Genomic DNA, 24585 nt, shown 5'->3' on the forward strand with positions numbered 1-24585 from the left:
TCGAATCCCGGTCCCTGTATATAACAATGCATGTCCCTGCCAACTGAATTATGCTCACTCTAGATAACTTAATATGGACAAATGGGGAAATTCGGGGGCATAAATTGTATTTTATTTGGGTGGGGGGGGGGGTCCATAAAGAAATATTGCAGATCGATTTATTTGAGAGATTGAAAATCCACCAGAAAATAGTCCAGAATGAAAAATTGGGCTTCGAAACAATGACAGGCCCATAACATAAAATCTGGTGTTTGCTCACCCGCACGTGACATTTAATTGTAGAAGAATCTTTCTCCTAACTTTTCATCAATCGCACGATGTCGGGGAATAGAAGAAGGACGTCGAAATCATCGTAAGTTCTCTTCATTCCTAAATTATAATTATAATTCAACTTTCTACCTCAATGTTTTTTCCCTCGATATCGAGTACTTGAACCGTTGAGCATTGAAATATTATATTTGGCTTAGGGTTTGTACTAATGTTGTGCTTACTTTTAATTGATGATTACTGCTGCATGTATGGTTTTTATCTCTAATTGCATGAAACATTCATGTTTGTTGTGATGAATTTTTATTCTTGTTAAGAAGTTCTGAATATTTTAATCTTCCTGCTAACTAAATTCGTTTGTTAAATTTTACAACTTTAATCTTTCACATGCATATCTAATACTTATTTTATCAAGTAGAATCAAAGACAATAGAAGAGCTGCTGCTGAGGTAAAAAGTGACAATTTGGAGCTGCAAACGTGGTCCGATCTCCCTGTGGAACTCTTAGAATTGTTCTTGTCTCGTTTGGATGTTGGGGATAATATTCGTGCTTCAGCTGTTTGCAAGAGATGGTGTTCGGTTGCCACTTCTGTACGTGTAGTCGACCAATCACCTTGGCTTATGTATTTCCCAGAAAACAGTAATTGTTTTGATTTCTATGACCCTGTGCAGCGTAAGACCTATTCCGTTGAGTTGCCGGAGTTGGATGGATGTCGTGTTAGCTATACAAAAGATGGTTGGTTATTGCTAAACCAGTGGCGGCAGCCCATAAACAATATTTTTCTCTTTAATCCCTTTACTAGTGATCTGATCACACTTCCAAGCCTTAAAGGGAAATTCCAAATTGCTGCCTTTTCTTGTGCTCCAACATCAACTGACTGTGTTATAGTATTAATTTTTGGACATCTTGGTTCTAGTGTTCTACCTATAAACGTATGTTATCATGGGGCAAAAGAATGGACCACTGTTTATCGTAACAACAGCTCGGTATTTTTTTCTAGCATTTGTGATGATAAGCTTGTCTTTTCTAATGGATTATTTTATTGTTTAAGCCACACAGGTTGCCTAGGGGTGTTTGACCCAATTGAATATACTTGGAGTGTTCTCGTTGTACCTCCGCCCAAATGCCTAGTAGAGAGTTCTATTGCGAAAAACTCGGCCAAAGAGAGTTTTATGATAGAGTACAAAGGAAATATATTTGTAATTCATATATGTTGTGGTGAGGACCCAATAATTTTCAAGCTAGATCTGACACTAATGGAATGGAAAGAGGTGAGAACACTAGATGGAGTGACACTTTTTGCTAGTTTTTTGTCATCTCATTCTAGGTCTTATGTCACTGGAATTATGAGAAACAGTGTCTACTTCCCTAAAGTCCGTTTCTATGGAAAGCGTTGCATATCATTCTCTCTCGATGACCATAGATATTATCCCACTAAGCAGTGTCTTGACTTGGTAGAACCAGATGCTTTTGAGAACTTATGGATTGAACCACCAAAAGACTTTGCTGGATGGATGTAAAAAAAATTAGCTGAGCAAGTAAGCATTTAGAAAATCAGTTTTGTGTAGAGCATTTCATTTTGTCATTGAAGCTTTCGAGCATTATAATGTTTTGTAGGCTGTAAACATTTATGGAGCTACTGGTCTATGCTTTACTTGTGATTTTATTTATACATGTTCAATTTTTTCCTAGATTTTCTTAGTCTTTTCTTAGCTACGTGCAAATTATTCCATGATGCATTCAATCTTATTCTTGTTGAGTCATGCAAATCTTGAGGTTTTTCCAATGGTTACAAGTGCTTTAGTATGTAGCATCTCGTATATGGAGGAAGATCATTGTCTAACAAGATATCTATGTTTGAATGCAGCATTTTGATTCAGTAAGTGGATATTTCATCTCACAGGTTTAGATTTGGTAGGTACTCGGTTAAATCGGCCTATTATCACCTCCTTTCCTCTCTTCCATGTTTTGTAGCCCTGGAAGGTGTTGTTTTGGACGCGGTTTCGCGGGTTTGGAAGTCTTGTGCCCCTTCAAAAGTGGTGGTCTTCTCTTGGCAGCTTATTCTTGATAGGATCCCCTCTAGGCTCAGTCTTAGTCTTCGTGGTGTCCCGCTCCCGGTGGAGGGCCGTGGGTGTGTCTTTTGTGATGCGCCGTCTGAGTCGTCAGTGCACCTATTTCTTTTGTGCCCTTCTATCCTTCCAGTGTGGTATCAGGTGTCTAGGTGGTTAGGTTGCGAGTTTGTGGTTCCGTTAGGTCTAGCCCAGTTGTTCCTGTCCTTTACGGGTCTAGAGAGTGGGAAGCGTGTTAGGTTAGGTTTGCGTCTAGTTTGGCATGCTGTTATTTGGACCATCTGGACGTCTCGGAATGACCTTATTTTTTCTGGTGGCATCCTTCGAGAGAAGCCTGTGGTGGATTGTGCAAAACTCTTAGCTTGGAAGTGGTTCCTGGCTAAGTGCCCTGCTAGTTCCTGCTCTTTCTATGAGTGGGAGTTGCAACCCGTCCTTTGTTGGCAGCGGTAGGGCGTTTTGGTGGTTTTGTGCTTGAGGTTGTGGGGGGCTTGGGTGGGGGTTCGTTGGCCTCTACCTTTCCGGCCTGGCTTCCTCGGCTTTTCCTTGTGCTTTTCTTTGCAGGGCTTGGAGCTTGTTTTCTGTCCTTTGGCGGGTTGGCAGCTTGGGTGTCTGTTTTTATTGGTGTTCTTTTTGGTTTTTGGTGGTGCCTTTGGGCGTTTTTCTCCTCCCCGCTTGTGGGGCTTGGAGTTTACCCTAGGGGTTGTGGTGTGGGGTGTCTTCGGGCGACCTCGGGTGTATTTGTACAGCTATCTTTCTATCTGTTTATTTATATATATATATATATATATATATATATATATATATATTTGCCATTCAAAAAACAAAAAAAACAGGTTTAGATTTAATCGTTACCGCTCTTTGGCTGTAGGAGTAAATGTGTAAAACTTATTTGCAAGTTCTACATATAGGAGGTTAATATTTGCATGAAAACATATATATGTGAAGGAATGGATATCTTTGAGGAGGAGACAAAAAGAGTCAAAGATTTTGAAAATCAGAAGTGATCATGGTGGAGAATTTGAAAATGAGCCATTTGAAGCTTTTTGTGAAAAACATGGAATCATCCATGAATTCTCTTCTCCTAGAACTCCACAACAAAATGGGGTTGTAGAGAGAAAGAATAGAACTTTACAAGAAATGGCCAGAACCATGATCCATGAAAACAATTTGGCTAAACATTTTTGGGCAGAAGCAGTGAATACAACATGTTATGTTCAAAACAGGATCTATATCAGATCTATTTTGGAGAAAACAACATATGAACTCTTTAAAGGAAGAAAACCCAATATCTCTTACTTTCATCAATTTGGATGTACGTGTTACATTCTGAACAACAAGCTCTACCTAAAGAAATTTGATGCCAAGGCCCAAAGAGGAATCTTCTTAGGTTACTCTGAAAGGTCAAAGGCATACAGAGTGTATAATTCAGAAACACTCTGTGTTGAAGAATCTATGCACGTTAAATTTGATGACAAGGAGCTTGAAGATAAAACTTCAAAGCAAGATGAAAGTTTTGCAGAGATACAGGTTCCTGAAGTTACTCCAGAACCTGATCAGATAGCTGAATCTGAAGATAGTCCAGAAGCTGAACCCACATCAGAAGCGCAAGATGAAACTGCTTCTGATGAAGCACAAGATGGCTCACATCAAGCAGATCCTCCCAGAAACACATTCAAACACAAGTCTTCACATCCTGAGGAGCTAATCATTGGAAACAAAGATAGTCCAAGAAGAACCAGATCACATTTCAGACAAGTAGAGTCAATGATTGGACTAATCTCAATGATTGAACCTACAACAGTTGATGAAGCACTTTCAGATGATGGATGGATCCTAGCTATGCAAGAAGAGTTGAATCAATTTCAAAGAAATGATGTGTGGGATCTGGTACCCAAACCTCAGCACAAGAACATTATTGGAACAAAATGGGTATTCAGAAACAAGCTGAATGAGCAAGGTGAAGTAACAAGAAACAAAGCCAGACTTGTTGCACAAGGGTACAGTTAGCAAGAAGGCATTGATTACACTGAAACGTTTGCTCCAGTTGCAAGATTGGAAGCAATCATGTTACTTCTTTCCTATGCAGTTAATCATGGCATAATATTATATCAAATGGATGTCAAGAGTGCATTTCTCAATTGTGTCATAGAAGAAGAAGTGTATGTCAAGCAACCTCCTGGATTTGAGGATATTAAATATCCTGACCATGTTTTTAAACTGAAGAAATCACTATATGGCTTGAAACAAGCTCCCAGAGCTTGGTATGATAGACTAAGTAATTTCTTAATCAAGAATGATTTTAAAAGAGGACAGGTTGATACAACACTCTTCAGAAGGACCCTTGGGAAAGATATTCTTGTTGTGCAAATATATGTTGATGATATAATATTTGGTTCTACTAATGCATCTCTTTGCAAGGAATTTTCTAAGTTAATGCAGGATGAATTTGAAATGAGCATGATGGGAGAGCTAAAGTTCTTCCTGGGCATTCAAATTAATCAATGCAAAGATGGAGTCTATGTTCATCAATCTAAGTATACAAAGGAGCTTCTGAAGAAGTTCAAGCTTGAAGATTGTAAAGTGATGAACACTCCAATGCACCCTACTTGTACCTTGAGCAAAGAAGATGAAGGAGCTAAAGTTGACCAGAAGCTGTATAGAGGTATGATTGGTTCTTTGTTATACCTTACTGCATCTAGGCCAGATATTTTATTCAGTGTATGCTTGTGTACAAGATTCCAATAAGATCCTAAAGAATCTCATATGACTGCTGTCAAGAGAATCTTCAGGTATTTGAAAGGAACAACTAATCTTGGACTCCTTTATAGGAAATCCTTAGATTATAAGCTAATTGGATTCTGTGATGCTGATTATGCTGGTGATAGGATTGAAAGAAAGTCAACCAGTGGCAATTGTCAATTTCTGGGAGATAATCTTATATCCTAGGCTAGCAAAAGACAAATAACTATTGATATGTTTACAGCAGAAGCAGAATACATTTCAGCTGTAAGTTGTTGTACACAACTACTTTGGATGAAACATCAGTTGGAAGACTATCAGATAATTGCTAACAGTATTCCCATTTATTGTGATAATACTGCTGCTATTTGTTTGTCTAAAAATCCAATTTTGCATTCAAGAGCTAAGCACATTGAAATCAAACACCATTTTATCAGAGATTATGTTCAAAAAGGAATTTTAGATATACAATTCATTGATACTGAAAATCAATGGGCTGATATATTTACTAAGCCTTTAACTGTTGAAAGATTTGACTTTATAAAGAAAAATTTGAACATGCACTTTGTATCTGATTAAATGCTTGCTTGCTCCTGAATAGGATTTTAGGTTCTGAAGTTAGTTCAGAAGTAGTAGTCCATCAGAAGCTCTTTATTGAGGTTCTGAGGAAAACTCGCTTCTGATGATGACGTCAGCATCTGAAGTCCAGAAGCTGGATTTTATGCTTCTGAATAGTAGAGTTAGTGGAAACGTTGGGAGTTACTTTTTATGGTAACTTCTGGCCCACTGACTTGGTAGTTACTCTGTGAACTTTTGACGTGGCCTGTTTGTATTGGTGTATAACTAAAAAGGGCAATGATGATTTAATACCTTTGAAAGTACTTTTCACGCGCCCCCAATTTTGTCATTAATGTTATGTTTGTTTGTCTCTTTTGAATTGCAATCGTTTTACTTTTAACACTTTGTCAATTCACACACTACTCACTCACAACAAACATATTTGCTTTCAAACCTCTTGCGAAGTAAGCACATTCTCTCAACCCTAGTACCCTAAAATCTTCATCTTCTTCAAATCTTCTTCAATCATCATAATATGGCATCATCAAGCTCAAAAGTTTCAGAATCTACCTCAAACATGCAAAGCGCACCAGAATCTGGGTCCGTCTACAAAGAGAAGACTATGGATATTCCATGGAAATCCTTAATAGTTCAAGTAGAATCACCGGTGGACTTCGCTTCACTTAAGAAGTACAAAGTGAACATGGAAGGATTGATAGAAACTCAGAAGCTGTCTGAGTACTTCAAAATGCTGAATGGGCCAACATATGTGAACCTGGTCAAAGACTTCTGGCTAAAGGCTGAGGTGTACAATGGAAAGCCTGCAAAGGTCGAAGTTAAACAAGCTGGGTCAAAGAAAGGGAAAACAATCATGGATATGAATCCCACCTCCTTTGATAGCTTGGAAATAAGGTCCGAAGTGATGGGCATTCCTATAACCATCACTGAGGATGTTATAGCTAAAGCTTGTAGAATGAATGCAGAAGGAAGGTTTCAAGAAATAGTCAAGAAGGAAGATGTCTTGCTACAAAGCTACTACAACACTCTTCTGGGTGGAAACAAAGATGCTAAGCCTTCTGAAATGGAGATTCACAACAGAATGTTGGTGAAATTTAGTAACGATTGCTTCTTTCAAAGAGCAGGAGGGTCTGATCAACCCAACAACCAACAGAAGCTAGCAATTTACTTCATGACCAATCTGGAAAAGATAAACTTCCCAAGATATGTAATGGATCATCTCTGCTGGGCTATAAATGAAGGTACTATTAGAGGAAGAAAACAAGTACCCTATGGGAGATTGTTATCTGAGATCCTTTATCAAGGAAGAGTGCTGGATCTCTTGAAAAAGACAAGAGATGCTTCTGATAAATGCTTCGAAGTGTCTACTGCTGAAAGGACTATCAGTAGTAGGAGTTTATTCTCTATGAAGTTTATCAAGGAAGCCCCTCAAGATGAAAAGTGGTTGGAGTTGACCACAGAAGAAACTGAGATTATCAGGGACTTTCCTTTCATCTTTAAGGAAAGCAATCCTGAAATCTTAGTCAAATCAGTAGCTGAGTACGTCCTGGAGGAAGATGCTAGCCCTCAGGAGGAAGCTGCTCCTAGAAAAGGAAAGAAAGTCAAGGGAACTACTGCATCAGTAACTGCTACTGATAAGGGCAAGCAACAGAAGGTTGCTAAGAGAAAGAGAGGGAAAGCTGAAACCGTTTTTCATAAAGAAAGGTTGGAAGAAGCTTGGGAGGAGATAGAGAAAGAAGAGGCAGAGCTTAAGCTGAAAAGAAAGAAGGCTCCACTTGATATGAAAAGCTTTATGGTTCAAGTGACTCCAGCCATGAAGAGAATGGCTAAGGAACATTCTGATGATTTCCTAGCAAATAGGCGAGAAGCAAAAGCCATGAAGGAATTTAATAAAGATGAGGAAGGAGAACTTCTGATAATGGAAGAAGCTGGTGTTGATAACATAGCGCAAGGACAGATGGATCAGAATCAGAATCCTAGAACTCCAGAAGCTGATGCTTCAGGATCTGTTCCTTCAGTCAAGGTAATTCAGATTCCAGTTACCTCTACCCCCATCTCATCCTCTTCACCGCCTGCACCTGAACCTACAGAAGACACTTCTGTTTTAGACAATCTTGCTCTCCACTACTCAGGTGAGCTACCCAAAGTTGAATCTACCTCAGAAAAAGCCTCTGAGACAACTCCAGAAGCAGCTGCTTCTGATAAAGTTGTTTCAGAAAGCCCCCATCAACAAACACCTGAACCACACAAACCCACATCACCCCCACAATCACCAATAGTGACCATTGACCCCCAACTCAACAATCAAACAACAACTTCACCACAACAACCACCAACTGAAACTGAAACTAACTTTCAACATTCACCTGAACACTCCCCAGAACCAACTCCCATGGATATTGACAACTCTCAAGTCAATGTCCAAGACCTAACCTCTACCGCACACATTGCTTCTGACCAGCCATCAACCTCAACCCCAACTCAACACTTAACCATTCCAGTTTCTAGCCCTGTTCAAGACCTTGAACTTAGTGATTCTGATCTTGAAATTCTTGAACAATCACCCCCAAACACCCTGGAATCTGGATATATTAATGCTGAGCTACTCACTATTCTCTCTCAAATGCATAATCTGGTGGATCAAAGAAGGACAATTGATCTCACCAATGCATATGAAGACTTCTGGGTATCACTTCAGAATCGAGCTGCTGAATTTATATAAAGGCTAAGTGCATCAGAAGCAAGGACGCTTCTGTCAGAAAGTTAATGGAGCATCTGAAGAAAAGTCTCAGAGTCAGAAGTCCTACACTGCTCCTGGCAAACAAGCCATTCTTCTCAGAAATGGACTACTTGACCAGAGATGCAAGGATGTTTAAGCTTCTAAGGCAACAGATGGCAAAGCAGCAGCAAGAGGCTAGAGAAAGGGAACAGGCTCTTCTCCAGAGGCAACAATTTCTTGAAGAACAGTTGCAGAAGAAAATTGAAGAAATGGAGAAGATGAAGAAACAACAACAAACCAATCCTTAGTTGCACACCTTAGTGTTTTCCTTTGTTTGTTGTTTGTTTTAAGTTCTTAGTATCTGCATCTGAAACTGTCTTGCTTTAATGATTATTGCTTCTGAATGCTTAATGGTTCTGAATGCTTAACTAATTCTGATTCTGATTGCCTGGATAGTCTAGTTATTTACTTATTATACTCTCTTCATGTTTGAGTTTTTCTCACATTTTTTTTGTTTCTTATGCTTATTTACTTTTACTTTTTTGATAATGACAAAAGGGGGAGTATATGTGACAAGTATTTAAAGGCTCTGAGCCCCATTAATGGTATTTGAATTTTTTTGAAAAACTTCAATCATTCTTTTTACCTTATTGGTATAAGCTATGAACAAAAGAATGAGTATCAAAATTCAAGTAAAATTAATTGAACCATTCTTCTTATCTATAAGTTAATTCTTTCAATGATTCAATTTTTTTTTAAGCTCTGATAATTTTATTGTGCGAAAAATGAATTTAATTAACCTGGATAGAACTTAGGGGGAGCTTACAAACCTCACCTTAAAGACTATCAGACTCAGGGGGAGTTTGAGCTTACAAACCTCAGATTCTGAGCTTACAAACCTCAGAACCCCAAAGTCAACTTGTTAATTAGATTAACAACAATTGATCAATTTTTAAATACTTTTGTTTGTCATCATCAAAAAGGGGGAGATTGTTGGAACAAAATGTGTTTAACAATGAACCTTAAAGGGTTTTGATGATAACAAGGTATTAAAAATTGTAAATTGGACTAGCTAATATTTGTTCAAGTGTACAGGACCATAATTAAAAAGTTACATCATCATTGGTTCTGAATGAGCAAATAAAGAGCAAAGGAAACAACAAAATTTGAAGCTTGGACGCTCCTGAAGGCAACTTGCTACTGATGAGAAAAAGCGCTCCTGAAGTTAAGTCGCTTCTGAAGTAAGAATAGTGCTCCTGAAGAATAGTGCTCCTGAAGACAAGAGGTCCAGAAGTCATATCATCAAAAGCTGTTTCATCATAAGCTGCATCATCAGAAGCTGCATCATCAGAAGCTGCAGAAGCTGCCTCATCAGAAGCCATTTCACCAGAAGCTGAATATCAACTGGATTTGCGAAGATTCAAGGATTGAAGAATCATCACTGCAAAAGCTGTCTATTGGATTCGAAAACACAACAAAGGATTAGTGGAATTTTGCAACGGTCATTTCAAAAGTGTTTGAAGGCATGTGCTTGCAATTTGGACGAAAGCGTTGACATTTGTACGAATTGTACAACCACGTTCTCCACTACTCTGTTTTGTGTCCACGCTACAAGACAAGAAAACAGCTCCAGAATACGGCTTCGCCTGCATAGATGTTCCTTTGGATAAGGAATGGATTTCAAATTAGTTCTTCATAGGACAACAAACAAATCAGGCAAAAGATCAAAGGTGAAAGATCAAGCTTCAACAACGACTCTTTGATGTGCTGGCAATTTCACAATGTCTCTTTCACACCTCTATATAAAGGAGTGAAGACCTAGAGTTTTGGTAATGCTGAACGATAGACTCTCAATATTTTTACAAGTGCCAAACCTCTGCTGAAATTGTTCTGCATTCACTTAGAATTTCTGTGTCTCAAGTCATATCTTAGAAATTCTTAAGTCCATTGAGTCTATATCTGATTTGTATTGTGAGCACCTCTGATTGTATATCAAGTGTTCAACCTTAAACAATTTTCTGTGTAATTTTGTTTAGTTAGAAGTCTCTTGCAGTTGTGCTTGAGCAGGAAGTCTCTTGATTGTGTTCTTGAGCAAAGGAAGTCTCTTGCTTGTGTGCTTGAGCAATTGTAATCAGATATTACTCTTAGTGAAATCTCCTTGGAAGTGCAAGGGGGACTGGACTACTTCCGGATTGTGGAAGGAACCAGTATAATTGCTTTGTGTCGTTCTTCTTCTCTCTCTCTGTTTTATTCCGCTGCATTTAGATTCTGATTATCACTTCAGAAGCTGTCTCACTTAGCTTCTGATCAGTGTGTTCAGTTTTTAAGAGAAACGAAGAATTTTTCAAAACACAATTCAACCCCCCCTTCTTGTGTTTTTTCTCACCTTCAAAGTCAACCACTTCACACATGCCAATGCATAATTTTGACCGTTAATATCTTTAATTATGTAAAGTAAAAAATTATAAAAATTTAATATTTTGAAAATATTTGTCAAGACAAATCAAACAACATCTTACATGCTAATATTTATATTTATACATTAGTTAAAAAGTATGGTCAAAGTAAGTCAAATGAATAGTGCACATTGCAAAAATTGGACATGTATTTTGAAACGGAGGGAGTAATTTATACAAACTTAATATTTTTTTTTTTATAAAAAGTTGGGTGTGATAATTGTCAAGTTGTAAGCTTTGCATTACCTTGTTACCTTCTCATATTATAACTGGATTTTACTTACAAAACCTGTTTGTCAGTAAATCACTTTGACTCTGACTCTTCCTCCTTATTTTATAGAATTCCCTTGGGAGCTTTGATAAAAACCCAAACACCTCCATTCCCGATAGCTTGAAAAGCTAGTTGGGACATGTTGCCTATTTTTATATTTCATTAAAAACTTAGTGCTGGATTGCTAAATGGTTATTTAGCTGTTTGTTAAACATGTTGCCTGTTTGATCATTTGTTTGATAAATTTGTTGATGATCATTTATTCATTTATATCTCTTGGTTTGTCGAAATATGACATTTGAGTATAGTAAAATTTTCTCTGATTTGTCGTATATGGAGGAAGATCATTGTCTAACAAGATATCTATGTTTGAATGCAGCATTTTGATTCAGCAAGTGGATATTTCATCTCACAGGTTTAGAGTTTAATCGTTACTGCTCTTTGGCCGTAGGAGTTAATGAGTAAAACTTATTTGCAAGTTCTACATACAGGAGGTTAATATTTGCATGAAAACAGATATATGTGAAGGAATGGATATCTTTGAGGAGGAGACAAAAAGATTTGCTTCTTTGGTTATTGTCTTTGCAGATCCTGAATTTCATGATTTTCTCCAACTAATTTATAGATTTAATCTTTTATTTTGAGCTTGGTCGGTCGGTTTAGTATTTCATTTATTATTAGTCTTCCAGTTCCGTTCATTCACCAACTTCGTTTGAATGTTGCCATTGCCAATATGTTCTATTCTGCCGGGGACATTTTATTGTGAGGTATATATAACAAGTTTTGCCAATAAAGACTAGGCCAAATACCTCACTGGGTCCTTTAAGTTTCACGTTTGTTTCAGATAGGTCCTTTAAGTTTCTAAGGTTTCAGATAGGTCTTTTAAGTTTTGAGTTTGTTTCGGATAGGTCCTTTAAATTTCGAGTTTGTTTCGAGTTTGGCTTAACGGACAGATCAATTTTGGCTTAGCGAAGGTTGATAGAAAAGACCTATCTGAAACAAACTCGAAACTTAAATGACCTATCTGAAACCTTAGAAACTTAAAGGACCTATCCGAAACAAACTCGAAACTTAAAGGACTTATCTGAAACTTTAGAAACTTAAAGGATCTATCTAAAACAAACATGAAACTTTAAGGACTCGGGAAGGTATTTGACCTAAAGACTATGAGTTCGTTATATGAGTAAAACAAGGGGAAGAGTATTCTATTTTTTTTTTTTTGTTGTTATAAGAGTATTCTATTTGTGTTACTACACTTGAAGGTTAGTAATAATTAACAATTTGACTCAATCAAGTTTCTTTTTAATAAACAAATATTAATCCTTAATCTATTTTTTACTTGTATGTTTGTTTTTTTCTAAAGAAGCTAAATTGGTCCATCTAAATTGGCACCAGAGATAATCGAACTTGGACCTTGAAAAAGAGGACACTCTTAGATCTCAAATCAATACCACTAGGTCAACCCATGTGTTAGTTGTATATAAGAAGTGTGAATCACAAAATTATTACTTGTATACAAGGAATGTACTTATTGCGATACCTCGAGAGTGAATACACTTACCAACATTGGAATTTGGATGAGTCTCTATGGCCAATGTCACATGACATTGTCAATATCACATGACATTGATACCCCAATTTCACCAAGTGTTTTCCATGGAGTGAGTACTTGCGTAGGTCACTGAAAGGGTTAATTTGGTCAAATCAATCATGGCCTTTGGAAAATTGGGCTCACTCGCACGTGCTCTCAATGTGCCTTCACTTCATAACATTTTTATTTTGCCGTTTTGGGTAGAAAGCAAGCAAGCAACTCAACATTCTTCGCATGATGTCGGGGAAAAGGAAAAAAAAGTCGAAATCATCGTAAGTTCTCTTCTCTTCATCCCTAACCTAACCCCATACATATTATTATTATTGCTAGGGTATATATATCTTACCACTCTCAATTTTGTTCAACAATTAATTGGTTGCACTAACTTCAATTTTTTGGCTTAATAATGGTTGTGCTTAGTGTTAAGTGATAATAATTGATAAATGTATGATTTCTATATCCAATTCGGTTAAATTTTTCATGTTTCATCTATATTTCATATTGGTTACACCATGACCAGCTTTATTGTGAATTAACTAACATTTTTAAGTTGATGATTGTGGAGTTTACATTTACATTCGTTCAATGTCAAGCCCACTGTTTCTGTTCTGTTTACTTTTAAATTTGAGAGTTTAGATTGATAAACATATTTGGTGGGATGGATTTTTATAGTTAAAAAGTTCTGACTTTTTTAATCTTCCTGCTAGCTAACTTCATTTTTTCAATTTTACAACTCTAATCTTGCACATGTATATCTAATACTTATTTTATTAAGTAGAATCAAAGACAATAGAAGAGCTGTTGCTGAGGTAAAAAGCAACAATTTGGAGCTGCAAACATGGGCCGATCTCCCTGCTGAAGTCTTGGAATTGTTCTTGTCTCGGTTGGATGTTGGGGATAATATTCGTGCTTCAGCTGTTTGCAAGAGATGGTGTTCAGTTGCCACTTCTTTACGTGTAGTCGACCAATCACCTTGGCTTATGTATTTCCCAAAAAAGGGTAATTGTTATGATTTCTATGACCCTGTGCAGCGTAAGACCTATTCCCTTGAGTTGCCAGAGTTGGATGGATGTCGTGTTTGCTATACAAAAGATGGTTGGTTATTGCTAAACCAGCAGGACTGGCGGAGGTTGGACGGAAATCACATTTTTTCTCTCTTTAATCCCTTTACTAGGGATCTGATCACGCTGCCAAAGTTTGACAGGACATATCAAATTGCTGCCTTCTCTTGTGCTCCAACATCAACCGGATGTGTTATATTAATTTTCAGACGTGTTGGTTCTAGTCTTGTAGCTATAAGCACGTGTTATCCTGGGGAAAAAGAATGGACCACTGTTAATTATGACGCGGTACTCTCATGTAGCATGTGCGATAAGCTTGTCTTTTCTAATGGGTTATTTTATTGTCTGAGCGACAGAGGTTGGCTAGGGGTGTTTGACCCACTTGAACGTACTTGGACTGTTCTCGAAGTACCTCCGCCCAAATGCTTAGCAGAGAGTTCTACTGCCAAAAACTGGTCGAAGGGGAAATTTATGATAGAGCACAAAGGAAATATATTTGTAGTTTATATATGTTGTGGTGAGGACCCAATAATTTTCAAGTTAGATCTGACACTAATGGAATGGAAAGAGGTGAGAACACTAGATGGAGTAACACTTTTTGCTAGTTTTTTGTCATCTCATTCTAGGACTTACGTCACTGGAATAATGAGAAACGGTGTCTACTTCCCTAAAGTCCGTTTCTATGGAAAACGTTGCATATCATTCTCTCTTGATGACCGTAGATATCATCCCAGTGAGCAGTGTCGTGACAGGGTAGAACCAAATACTTTTGAGAACTTCTGGATTGAACCACCAAAAGACTTTATTGGCTGGATGTAAAAAAAAAAATTAGCGGAGCAAGTAAGCATTTACAAATCAGTTTTGTGTAGAGCATTTATTTTTGGCATCGAAGCTTGAGACTACATATTATAACTATTGGATACATGCTTTATTAGGCTGTAAACATTTATGGAGCTACTGGTTTATGCTTTACTTGTTATTTGATTTATACATGTTGAAATTTTTCCTAAATTTTCCTAGTCTTATTGTTAGCTACAAACAAACTATTCCATGATGCATGCAATCTTATTCTTGTTGAGTTATATGCAAATCTTAAGGTTTCTCCAATGGTTACATGTGCATTAGTAGCATCTCCAATGTTGTTGGTACTGAGTACAGTTGAATGTGCATTTCTGACAGAGTACAATTTTGCTATGGAATATTAAAAGTGCATCATTACAGTCAAATGTTCATGATCCTTAGTTTTGGAAATGAAAAATGGTCAGAGTTAGAGGTTAAACTTAAACTACGAAATTATATTGTGTGTGTGCACGTATTTATTTACACATGATACACTAGTCATATTAAACGAGAGCACTAGTTTGTTGTAAAAATTGGTGAAGTGACCATCATAGAAAGTCATGTGTGTGCATCAGAATCCATAATCTCGATTGAAGTTAAATACTAATTTATACAAACTTAATATTTTTTATAAAAAGTTGGGTGTGAAAGTTGTTAGTAAGTTGTAAGCTTTGACTCTCCTCTTATTTTATAGAATACCCTTGCAGGCGTTGATGAAAACCCACACACCTCCATCCTCGATAGTTTAGAAAATATAGTCGGAACATTTTGTCTTCTTTAGTCTGTGCTGAACTGGTATATGATTGCTAAATGGTTATTTAGCTGTTTGTTAAACATTTTGCCTGTTTGATCAAATGGTTGGATCAATCTGTTGATGATTATTTATATCTTATTTTCAAATAAGGACTTGGGAAATTGATCTTTGTTTGTCAACTTGAACTATGACATTATTTAGCTGTTGTTAAACATGTTGCCTGTTTGATCATATCTTTTTCTTTACTGTTTTGCTAATTGACTTCCCTGCTTGTCGTGCAGGAACTAGGAACGTTGTTATTGTCTAACATGATATTCATGTTTGAGTGAAGCATTTGGATTTAGCCTCTCGAGTTCTTTGTGATTCTTCATGCAAAATGTGGTCCTTTGATGTCACAGGTTTAGAGTTCACAGTTGATTAGCAAAACCTATTTGAAGGTTGTACATAGGAAGTTAATATGTGAAGGAATGAATATCTGTGAGTAGGAAGCTAAAATATTTATCTCTTTGGTTATTTTGTCTTTGAAGATCCTGAATTTCAAGATTTTTCTCCTGCAATGCTTTTGTGGAACATTAGAGTTTATTTATACTTCATAGTTCATACTACTAATCTATAGATTTAATTACTTGTTTTGAGCACAATCCGTTGATTTCTTAATATTTCAATTATATTTTTGTGGTGATATTATTTCAATTATTTTTAATTTACATAATCCAGTTTCATTTGTTTACCAATTCAACAATAGCTTTGTTTTTCCCTAAAAAAAAAAACCATAGCTTTGTTTCAAATGTATCATGACGGAATTCTAAACATAAACCTTCCTTGAGTCGAATCGTTATTGTTACTAATCTTCAATGTCATTCAGTCATAAAGGCAATAGAATACTCTTTCCCTTGTTTTACTCCTTATGAGCTCAAATTGGCTAGACCTAAACTAAGCATATGTTTGGTATGTTCTATCTGTTCATGACATTTTATTTTGAAGTTTTAGTGTATGGTTGCTCCGTGAAAAGAGAATTGATTTTAAGTGAATTGATTACGTAAAATTGATTCTGAATGTGAGTTGAATGTAAAATGATGTTAGGATGCATTTATGTAAACAAAAAAAAATCAAGATTCCTCTGTAAAACAATAAATTCAAGGCTAAAATCAATTGTAGGAGCCAAAACTACAAATTTTGACTTCAAGTAAAATCAATTCTCTTTTAAATCATTCAAACATGTTAAAATAAATTCTACAACCTCTAAAATCACTTTTTCTTTCAAAAAATAATCACTTTTGATCCTTCCAAATTGAAAACTGTAGTCCGTCTTAACGCTATAAATAAATGTATCTTGATAAAAAATATTAATGTACTTTAAAATTTAAAAATAATAATGGACAAAGAAGAAACTTTCGGACGGAGGTAGTGCACATTTTTTTACCAAGAAAATATATTAGACGTTAAATTGAAATTACTTTTTTCTACCAAACGGCAGTTTAAAAAAGCTATTACAGAACATGACATTTTTCTATACAGGAAAATATTTGTCAAATTAGTGGTTGTTAATTTCCTAAATTAATTCGGGTTCTTATAATTCCTTGAATACTATAGTAAACCACTAGGACTGAATTAGATTTGTTCTATTAAATTATATTTTTTTTAAAGGACTATCTAACAATGTTAATTAATATTTGGGTTTAATATGTTTCTAGTCCCTATAAAATTGAGACATTTTAAGTTTAGTCCTTACTTAATTTTAATAGTTTTTTTAGTCCCTAAAAAAAAAATTATGCACTCAGTATTAATCCATGTTCAATTCAAATCTGTTTAATTTGTGCATAAACTCTTAAGTTTTTGAACAATTTTGTGTAGACGTGTTAAGAACATTACTAAAAGTTCCTCCGCAAAAATGTATCGCAAAATTTGATTTCTACATCCAGGTTTTATTACTTTTATCTTTAAGTTTTGTCGTTTTAAAAAAATTATATTTAATTCGTTTCAAGTTAGAAAAATTCTAAATTTTATTAAATGAACCTATCATAGTGTTCTAAACTTGTCTCAAAAAAATTGTTCACAAATTTCAAAGTTTAAGGATAATTAAACAAACTTTGTTTTAACAGGAACTAAAATTAGAAGTAAATTATTTTTGTAGGGACTAAAAAAACTATTAAAATTAAGTTAGGACTCAACTTAGAAGTTCCCGATTTAATAGGGACCAAAAACATATTTAACCCTTAATATTTTGCTTAAAAAAAATTAATATTAAAGAAAATAATTGAGTTTCTCAATAATAGCTTGAAATCGTGGATCAAACATGTTAACCGCTGGTTAAGCACTTCAAACACCTAAATAACTTGTCGTCAATCTTTTTAAATCCATAACACCAAAGAAATGGTTAAGCACTTCAAACACCTAAATAACTTGTCGTCAATCTTTTTAAATCCATAACACCAAAGAAATACAGTATGTGATATTAGACAAGTTCTCTTAGTTTTGTGATGCATGCAGGCTTGGAACTATGTAACGACATTGGAACGATGTAACGACAAGTCTGCATGCATCACAAATCACCAAACTAAGTGAATTTTCTAATATGTCACATGTTTCATCGGTGTTATGATTGATTTCTTCTTACCCTTCATAGGATTTGTATTCTATGAAAAACTCAGAGATACTAAACTGAATCTTAGACTTTTTTTTTAAAGTTAAACTAGCCTGCCAAAATTGGCACCAAGTAGAATCTTAGACTTAAACAAGTAGATGTATTTATGAACCTTACAAATTACAAGAATAAAAAAAACTTCACTCACGGCCCCTATTTGTTTGAACTAGTTGAGTACCGTGAGTCATCGCCAGTGCTCTAAGCCTACGGATGGGAGTAAGATTATATCTTGCTTAATAAATTGCTTCCCATCATAGGAAAAGATAAGGGTAAAAAATGCAAGGCAGCAGGTGATAGTTTTAGCAAATATACATTTTACACAATTCGTTTTACCTATGCCTGTTCTGCAAATTTTCTCATACATGCCACAGATTAATTTTCGGCTTTGGGGGAGGTAACCAGTAGGAACAATTACATTAGTAAGGATTATATCGGCCATGACCACGATTACGGTTATTATCGTTACTGCGTTTTTCACCACTTGAGCTGACACCACTACTCCTACCATGCTGGGATACTGGTGATGGAGCATGTTGTTGAAAACCTGGCTGTTGCCTACAGTCACAAACAAGAAGATAGAAACTCAACTATAGATGGAGCCGTTGTTATGCTAGTGAAACAATATAATACATCATCCTAACCATGCAAGAGCATAAACAAATAAAAAACTAGAAAAACCAAGATGAAACTTACAATACATATGCAATCCTTCCATCTGGTAAAAGCATTGGCATCATTGTCATGCCAGCAGGAGTTGCTCCCGGACCATACATCAGTGGCTGCACATTTAATGACCTCTTATCAGCGAGAGAGCAAGAGAGATAGGACCACATAAGCACCAAGTTCTTTTAGGCTTAATAAAGCTAATAAATGAATTTTCTCTTTCTTATTTGCCCCATAAAGATATTCAATAGAATGAACTATTTTCTTTCCATTGAAATTTCGAACACTTAAATATCAATATAACTGATAATTAATCAAAGAGACACTAAATCCAAGAATTGATGTTAACCTCTTTCAGCCTATGATGAGGGGAGGGAACATAAACCCATCAACAATCAATTGAAGAAACAATTCACCGAAAGTTCAGAACCACTTACAACCAGTGAAATTGATACAGTTCAAAACATAAATCACCCAACTGGATAAAATTTTCACGATTTGCAATTAGAATTTTTATGTTTCTTCTAAAGGTGAGACATCATTGTAGCCAGTGTACTGATTGGAAGCATCTTCTTAGCCTAGGCCCCAACCCTCATTTTTTTGAGATTAATGAATGCAAAAAAGACTAAAACTAGAAGGTAAAGAGCAAGTTACCGGTGCAAAGCCAGCAGCACCATATCCTGCACCAACAGCACCATATCCACCTCCAACCATACCATAACCAAGAGGAGGTGGATACGCAGGAAGTACAGCAGAGTTGAATGAATTTGATGCACCAGATAACTTCTGATCTGCTTGTGGCTTAGCAAGTGAGCATTCCAAAGTTTGACCTGGTCCATTCCAGAAAACTTGATGGTTACCAGTTCGCTGTCATTAAGAAACATAGATTGGAAAACAGTATTCAAAAAGGGAAAGAAAAAGTACCATCAATTTCATACTTCTCCGTATTCTTCAATGCCTTCATTGCACTTGACCTATCAGCAAAGTGAACAAAACCATATCTGCTCTTTTCTTGTCCAGCTTTAGCAGGAGGGAGAGCCACTTTTGTGATCTTTCCATGATGTTCAAACAGCTCTTTAAGACGATTCTGAGTTATGTTTTCTGGAAGGTTCTTTACATATACTGCTTTCACCTGTACTAAGCACCAGGCCACGGTTATAAAACTTATTTAGTATGAATAATTCAATTTACAGCTTATGCACTAGAAAAGAAATCAATAATTCATTAGGAACAACAGGAAAGTACACCATTTGGTTCAACTAATTGCAGTTGCAAATAGACAAAGGACAGTATAAAATATAAAATGAAATACAACCAAAGATATCGCTTCTTCGAAATACGCAGAAAGCAAACATTAATGTTGGCAACAAAATGAGGATAAATGTATTATAGATACAAATTTCCTGATCCAGTAAGAGGACACCTCCAATCAGCACACAAAATGGAAAAAATAGAGCATCAAGCAGTGGTGTGCCATGCTAATTAAGATCATGTAACCTGGCAATTTACTGGTGATCCATTATTAAGGTTAAGGTAAAAATGGCACAATACATCCAATTTGTTTCTAAATTTATTCTAACTAAAACAAATTAAAAACTTTAGTAAGTGATCTGAGTCCTCCTTTTTATGTCTCAGCTCTGTTCCTGTAGTCTAAATAGCTTTCTTCATCTCAGCTCTGTTCTGGGCTACACAGTTTTGTTCTGTGTATGTCGGTAGAGAGAGGTATGATACTCTAATGAGATGTTTTAGGAAGTTAGATACAGCGTCTGTTTTGCTTTGGATTAGTTTATGAAAAAAGTCGCTTTAAAAGAAATTTACTTTTGAAGATTTTCTACCGTGTTTGTTTAAACATTTCAAAATAATCAGAATTTAATTAAATTCAAAAACTTAATGAAAAGTTACTTTAAGTAGCTTCTAAGAAATAATTTGACTGCGTATGGTAGATGAGTCATGAGAAAGAATGGTAAAAAGTGATATTTATAATTATAGATAATTCATAAACTAGCTTTTGCTTTACATAAAAATTACAAAAATATTATCAAATTTTATGTAGAAGTAACTTTTTTTTTTTATGGTGAAATGCCGACCCTCCCCTCTCAACTCAGCATTTTAGTCTTGCCACTTTCAATAAATGGAAGAATATCCCAAAACTTCAATTTGTCACATGACATTAAAGAAACATGTCAAAATGTCAGCAAGCGATTGGCATGACAATTTTGTCCTTTGACAGTTGATGTGGTTAGAGTTGATGATGTTCTTGGAGATCCATGATACGTATTAGAAGAAGTCTGTTGGAGGAAGCCATAAACCGCAAGGGAATTTCAGGGTTGTGAAAATTGTTCATTTTTCAAAGCTCAGTGTAAGGGATAATGTCAAAGTGGGTTTTATAATGGTACATTGGCCAAATTGCCTACATCAGCCATTCATGTACCTCTTTTTTTCATGTCAAGTGACTGGTACGTCCTGATTTTTGTCCAAAAATTGACAAAGCCAATGGTTTTAGCCATTTATGGTAATGTACAAAATTGAAAGTTGGGGAAAGTTCCTGTGCATTTTGAAAATTACATGACTAAAGTGTACTTAGAGCAAAGTTGAAGGGTGTTGTACTTTACTTTTACCTTCTGCTATTGTCTATGTCTAGGTTAAGATTGAAAAAAGGGGTGGGGTGAAGTAAAATGGAAGTAGAATAGGTTATGTTGTTGGAAATGTTTGAAATATGGCAGTGGAATAATATGGAACTTGATGTTATGCATTCCATTCAGCCACACACAAACACAGATATAACAACCTACACTTAAGTTTTTTCTCTTTATTAACTTGCGGGAAGTGATTTACGAAATTTTAAATTTAAATCTTTGGTATAAAACTCATGTAATAGGTCACCTGAGAGGATGATGATGATTCAGAATTCCTCGGGTCAGCCCAGCTCACTATTGCATCGTTATTGTCAAGTTTAAAGTTTGAGTTTGACATCTTCTGCCTTGAATATTCTGCACAAGCATGATTGTGATACTCAATAAAAGCAAATCCCCGATTACGGCTAGAACTCTGTGGATCCTGTAAATATGAAACAGCTAGCTAGGTCAAGGCAAATATTACACAAAATGCAAGTAGCCAAGGCAAATATTACCCAACATGCAACACACTTCATAGTTTAAGTAACAAAAAAAGGAAAGGCATTAAATAACACATGTTAAATCAAGCAACATAACATATAATAGAAAAATTGTTCGCGAACCTTCAACAGTTCCACCGAAATGACTCCAGGGCCAACCTTGGCAACAACCTTCTTCATATCTTCTACAGTCCACTCTTTAGGAACATTACCAATGAATAACCGATGCTTAACTTGAGATGGTGAGCACTTTATTTTTCTTCCCTGGAAATGCAGAAAGGAGTGACTTAATTCAGATCATAACACTACATGCAGCCAGCTTAATGGATAAAATATTTAGAAATAAAAAGACAAACAAACTAAAAATAGACACACATCCATGACTTGTTAATAATCAGTTAATAGTATAACCACCAAATATTACAGAAAATGACAATAGTTAAGTGCGCCAAAATACCTTGAATTCAGAGTTGTTCAACTCCTCGAGAGCCTTAGATGCTAATTCCTTTGTCTTGAAGGTCACAAAAGCATAACCTTTGGCTTCTTTCCCCTTCATAACCCTTACCTATGCAAAAGTCAATCGGTTTAGACAGTCATGTAAAAGGGGGAAAAAGTATAGAAGAAATTCATTTATCTTACCTCTGCCACTTCTCCCACAGATTGACAAAAGACCCTTAAATCTTTTTCAGAAGTTTCGTGAGGAATTCCCCCAATGTAGACCTCTGAACCATGAGGTGGAAGCGCAAGAAGCTCAGCGTGTTTCTTTTTGTCAGCCTCATCTTCTTCAGCTAAGGGCTTACTCTCTTCCTCTACTTCTTCCTCTTCTTCTTCCTCTTCCACTTCTTCCTCCACCTCTACTTCTTCATACTCAACTTCTTCCTCGCTTGATTCCTCTTGATCATTGTCCCCATCAAGATCTACCTGCTCACCAGAATCTGTGGGTTTTTCAGGTTCACTGTTTCCCCCTGGTGACTCTGAATTTCGGGCAGTTGCATCTTTTTGTCTTGTCCCAGGCATTCTATGAATCTAGAAAAGCAAGCTTGCAGGGCAACTATGAAGGAAGCACAGAAGCCAGAAGCATACAAAGAAGAGAGTTTGCAAATGTGGAAAGGTGGAAACAATATGAGTGGCCAGATGGAATAGCAGAGTAAGAATTTTGATTGAAACTGTTCCATGAGGTATGGACCAAGGAGTAGCATAGCAACAAAAGTAAGAAAGACAGGCAAGATAGAATTCTGAATGAAAAATCAAGAGGATAACAATGCTCAAAAGGCTAAAACAAAATCAATGAATTTCAGAGTTTCTCGAAATTTAGATGCCGAGTTTCCCAGAAAATTTTGGCCAGTTAAATTGTGGTATAACTATTTGTCAGGAGACGAATATACACAGAGGAAGAGAGGGGAAAGGAACAAAAATAACAAATAAGAAATTGAACCACACGTTTATAAATGAAAAAAGAAAACATACATAATTACAATAAAGGAGATTCAACTTTAAACAACAATATATCATACAATGAAGCTCATAGGATAGCATATTTGGATAATGGGTTGCAAACCATGGTTTGATAGGAGAATAAGGGTGTGTTTGGGAGTTGAATTGTGGAGGGTTGAGTCTGTATTTTAATATTTATTTGAAATTTTAAAAAAATTGAAAGAACAACATGACACATGAACATATAGTATCCTGTTGTTCTTACTTTATTTTTTTTAACTAGCATATGTATATTAAAATATAGACTTAACCCTCAAAAGTCGTCCCCTCCAAAATCCAACTCGCAAACACACCCTAAGGAAGCGTTACTTCTTGATTATGCTCAAACCATTCTGAGACAAGAACCATGTCTAAATTTAAACCAATGTGATTCTGCTATAAAAACACACCCAAAGGATGCGTTTGTTTAGGATTTTTTTGGGGAAAAAAAAACTATTTTTATTTATAAAAAATATCAGCTGTTTTGTTATTTTGAAGTGTTTGTTTAGGAATTTTTAAAAAATCATTTTTTTTTCAAAAACAGAGAGGTAACACATGAACTAGTTAAAAATCTTTTTTTTAAAAGAGAATTTTTTTTTTTTTGTGGTAGTAAACAAACAGAAATTGCTTCAGATTTTTTTTAAACCTTTAAAGAAAATCTCTAGATTACAGTATGTGCAAAAAAAAAAATGTTAAGGTAAAAAAAATATGAGGTTTGTGAGGCGCAAACCGTAATCCAAACATGAACTTAAACATTACAAAATGAAATCAAAATATAAAAAAATAAAAACCATGTTTATCATAAAAAAAAAAGCTATGCTATGTACAATAACAGCATAAATAATCTCATTGACTACTACCATAGCATGATTGTTCTATTTAGTTTGTGAAATTTATATAAGAAAATCAAGTGACATAGTCGAAAGATTTGAGCAATATCTAGAGCTTAAGAGGGGAAAACGGAAGTACCTGATTGGAAGTGAAATCGAAGTCGAAGTAGAAGCTCTACAACTACAATGGTGACTTAATTTTGAAACCCTAAACTCGTAATCGTTGGCGCGTGCTTTGTTCTTAAGGTGGACGAATTCACTATTTCTCGGCGGTGTATGTCCAGATGGGTTTTACGTTGGGCCTTATGGGTCGGGCGGGCCTTTATACATCAACATCAACTCGTCAACTATCGCTATTTTTCTCACCTAAAACGACAGCTGCTACTTATATGTATTTGTATTTTTATTTACATAGACCAAGTGACATATGATTGATTAACTTACACAAGTGGAGAGGCTGAGGTTTATATCTTGACCACGATGTTTGACCTAATAATTTTAATATTTTTATTAATTG

The 24585-nt window shown here is 35.8% G+C and overlaps 3 protein-coding genes across 5 annotated transcripts; 2 read left to right on the plus strand and 1 right to left on the minus strand.

The window, feature by feature from the left end:
* The first annotated feature begins 317 nt into the window (after positions 1–317).
* LOC146910751 (F-box/kelch-repeat protein At1g57790-like) lies at positions 318–1956 on the plus strand. The gene is made up of 2 exons (XM_085724058.1): positions 318–352; positions 686–1956. The coding sequence occupies exons 1-2, from the start codon at positions 318–320 to the stop codon at positions 1785–1787; spliced, it is 1137 nt and encodes a 378-aa protein (XP_085580184.1). The 3' UTR covers positions 1788–1956.
* Positions 1957–12890: 10934 nt separating this feature from the next.
* LOC146910752 (F-box/kelch-repeat protein At1g57790-like) lies at positions 12891–15984 on the plus strand. Its single transcript, XM_085724057.1, has 3 exons — positions 12891–12960; positions 13467–14589; positions 15625–15984. The coding sequence occupies exons 1-2, from the start codon at positions 12923–12925 to the stop codon at positions 14566–14568; spliced, it is 1140 nt and encodes a 379-aa protein (XP_085580183.1). The 5' UTR covers positions 12891–12922; the 3' UTR covers positions 14569–14589; positions 15625–15984.
* A 2273-nt stretch (positions 15985–18257) lies between these two features.
* LOC146910753 (heterogeneous nuclear ribonucleoprotein Q-like) lies at positions 18258–24423 on the minus strand. 3 transcript variants are annotated; one of them, XM_085731016.1, is made up of 9 exons: positions 24208–24423; positions 22405–22816; positions 22223–22330; positions 21889–22029; positions 21534–21707; positions 19575–19782; positions 19305–19480; positions 18681–18766; positions 18258–18542 (listed from the first exon to the last, which is right to left on the minus strand). In XM_085731016.1, exons 2-9 carry the CDS (start codon positions 22780–22782, stop codon positions 18404–18406), a joined length of 1410 nt encoding a protein of 469 aa, XP_085587142.1. In that variant the 5' UTR covers positions 22783–22816; positions 24208–24423; the 3' UTR covers positions 18258–18403. The 3 variants fall into 3 exon arrangements, with proteins under 3 accessions (XP_085587142.1, XP_085587140.1, XP_085587143.1); XM_085731014.1 differs by having other exon boundaries at positions 22405–22931; XM_085731017.1 differs by having other exon boundaries at positions 22405–23126.
* Between the last annotated feature and the right edge of the window lie 162 nt (positions 24424–24585).

Source organism: Medicago sativa, chromosome 7, assembly GCF_051527215.1.
Source record: "Medicago sativa cultivar Bolivia chromosome 7, Bolivia_mono, whole genome shotgun sequence".
NCBI lineage: Eukaryota > Viridiplantae > Streptophyta > Magnoliopsida > Fabales > Fabaceae > Medicago > Medicago sativa.

Coding starts and splice junctions, on each gene's coding strand:
- LOC146910752 (XM_085724057.1), top strand. CDS start 12,923: ATGATGTCGGGGAAAAGGAAAAAAAAGTCGAAATCATC. Junction 12,961..13,466: donor AAAAAAAAGTCGAAATCATC/GTAAGTTCTCTT, acceptor TTTATTAAGTAG/AATCAAAGACAATAGAAGAG.
- LOC146910751 (XM_085724058.1), top strand. CDS start 318: ATGTCGGGGAATAGAAGAAGGACGTCGAAATCATC. Junction 353..685: donor AGAAGGACGTCGAAATCATC/GTAAGTTCTCTT, acceptor TTTATCAAGTAG/AATCAAAGACAATAGAAGAG.
- LOC146910753 (XM_085731016.1), bottom strand. CDS start 22,782: ATGCCTGGGACAAGACAAAAAGATGCAACTGCCCGAAATTCAGAGTCA. Junction 22,331..22,404: donor CTGTGGGAGAAGTGGCAGAG/GTAAGATAAATG, acceptor ACTTTTGCATAG/GTAAGGGTTATGAAGGGGAA. Junction 21,708..21,888: donor TTTCGGTGGAACTGTTGAAG/GTTCGCGAACAA, acceptor TCATATTTACAG/GATCCACAGAGTTCTAGCCG.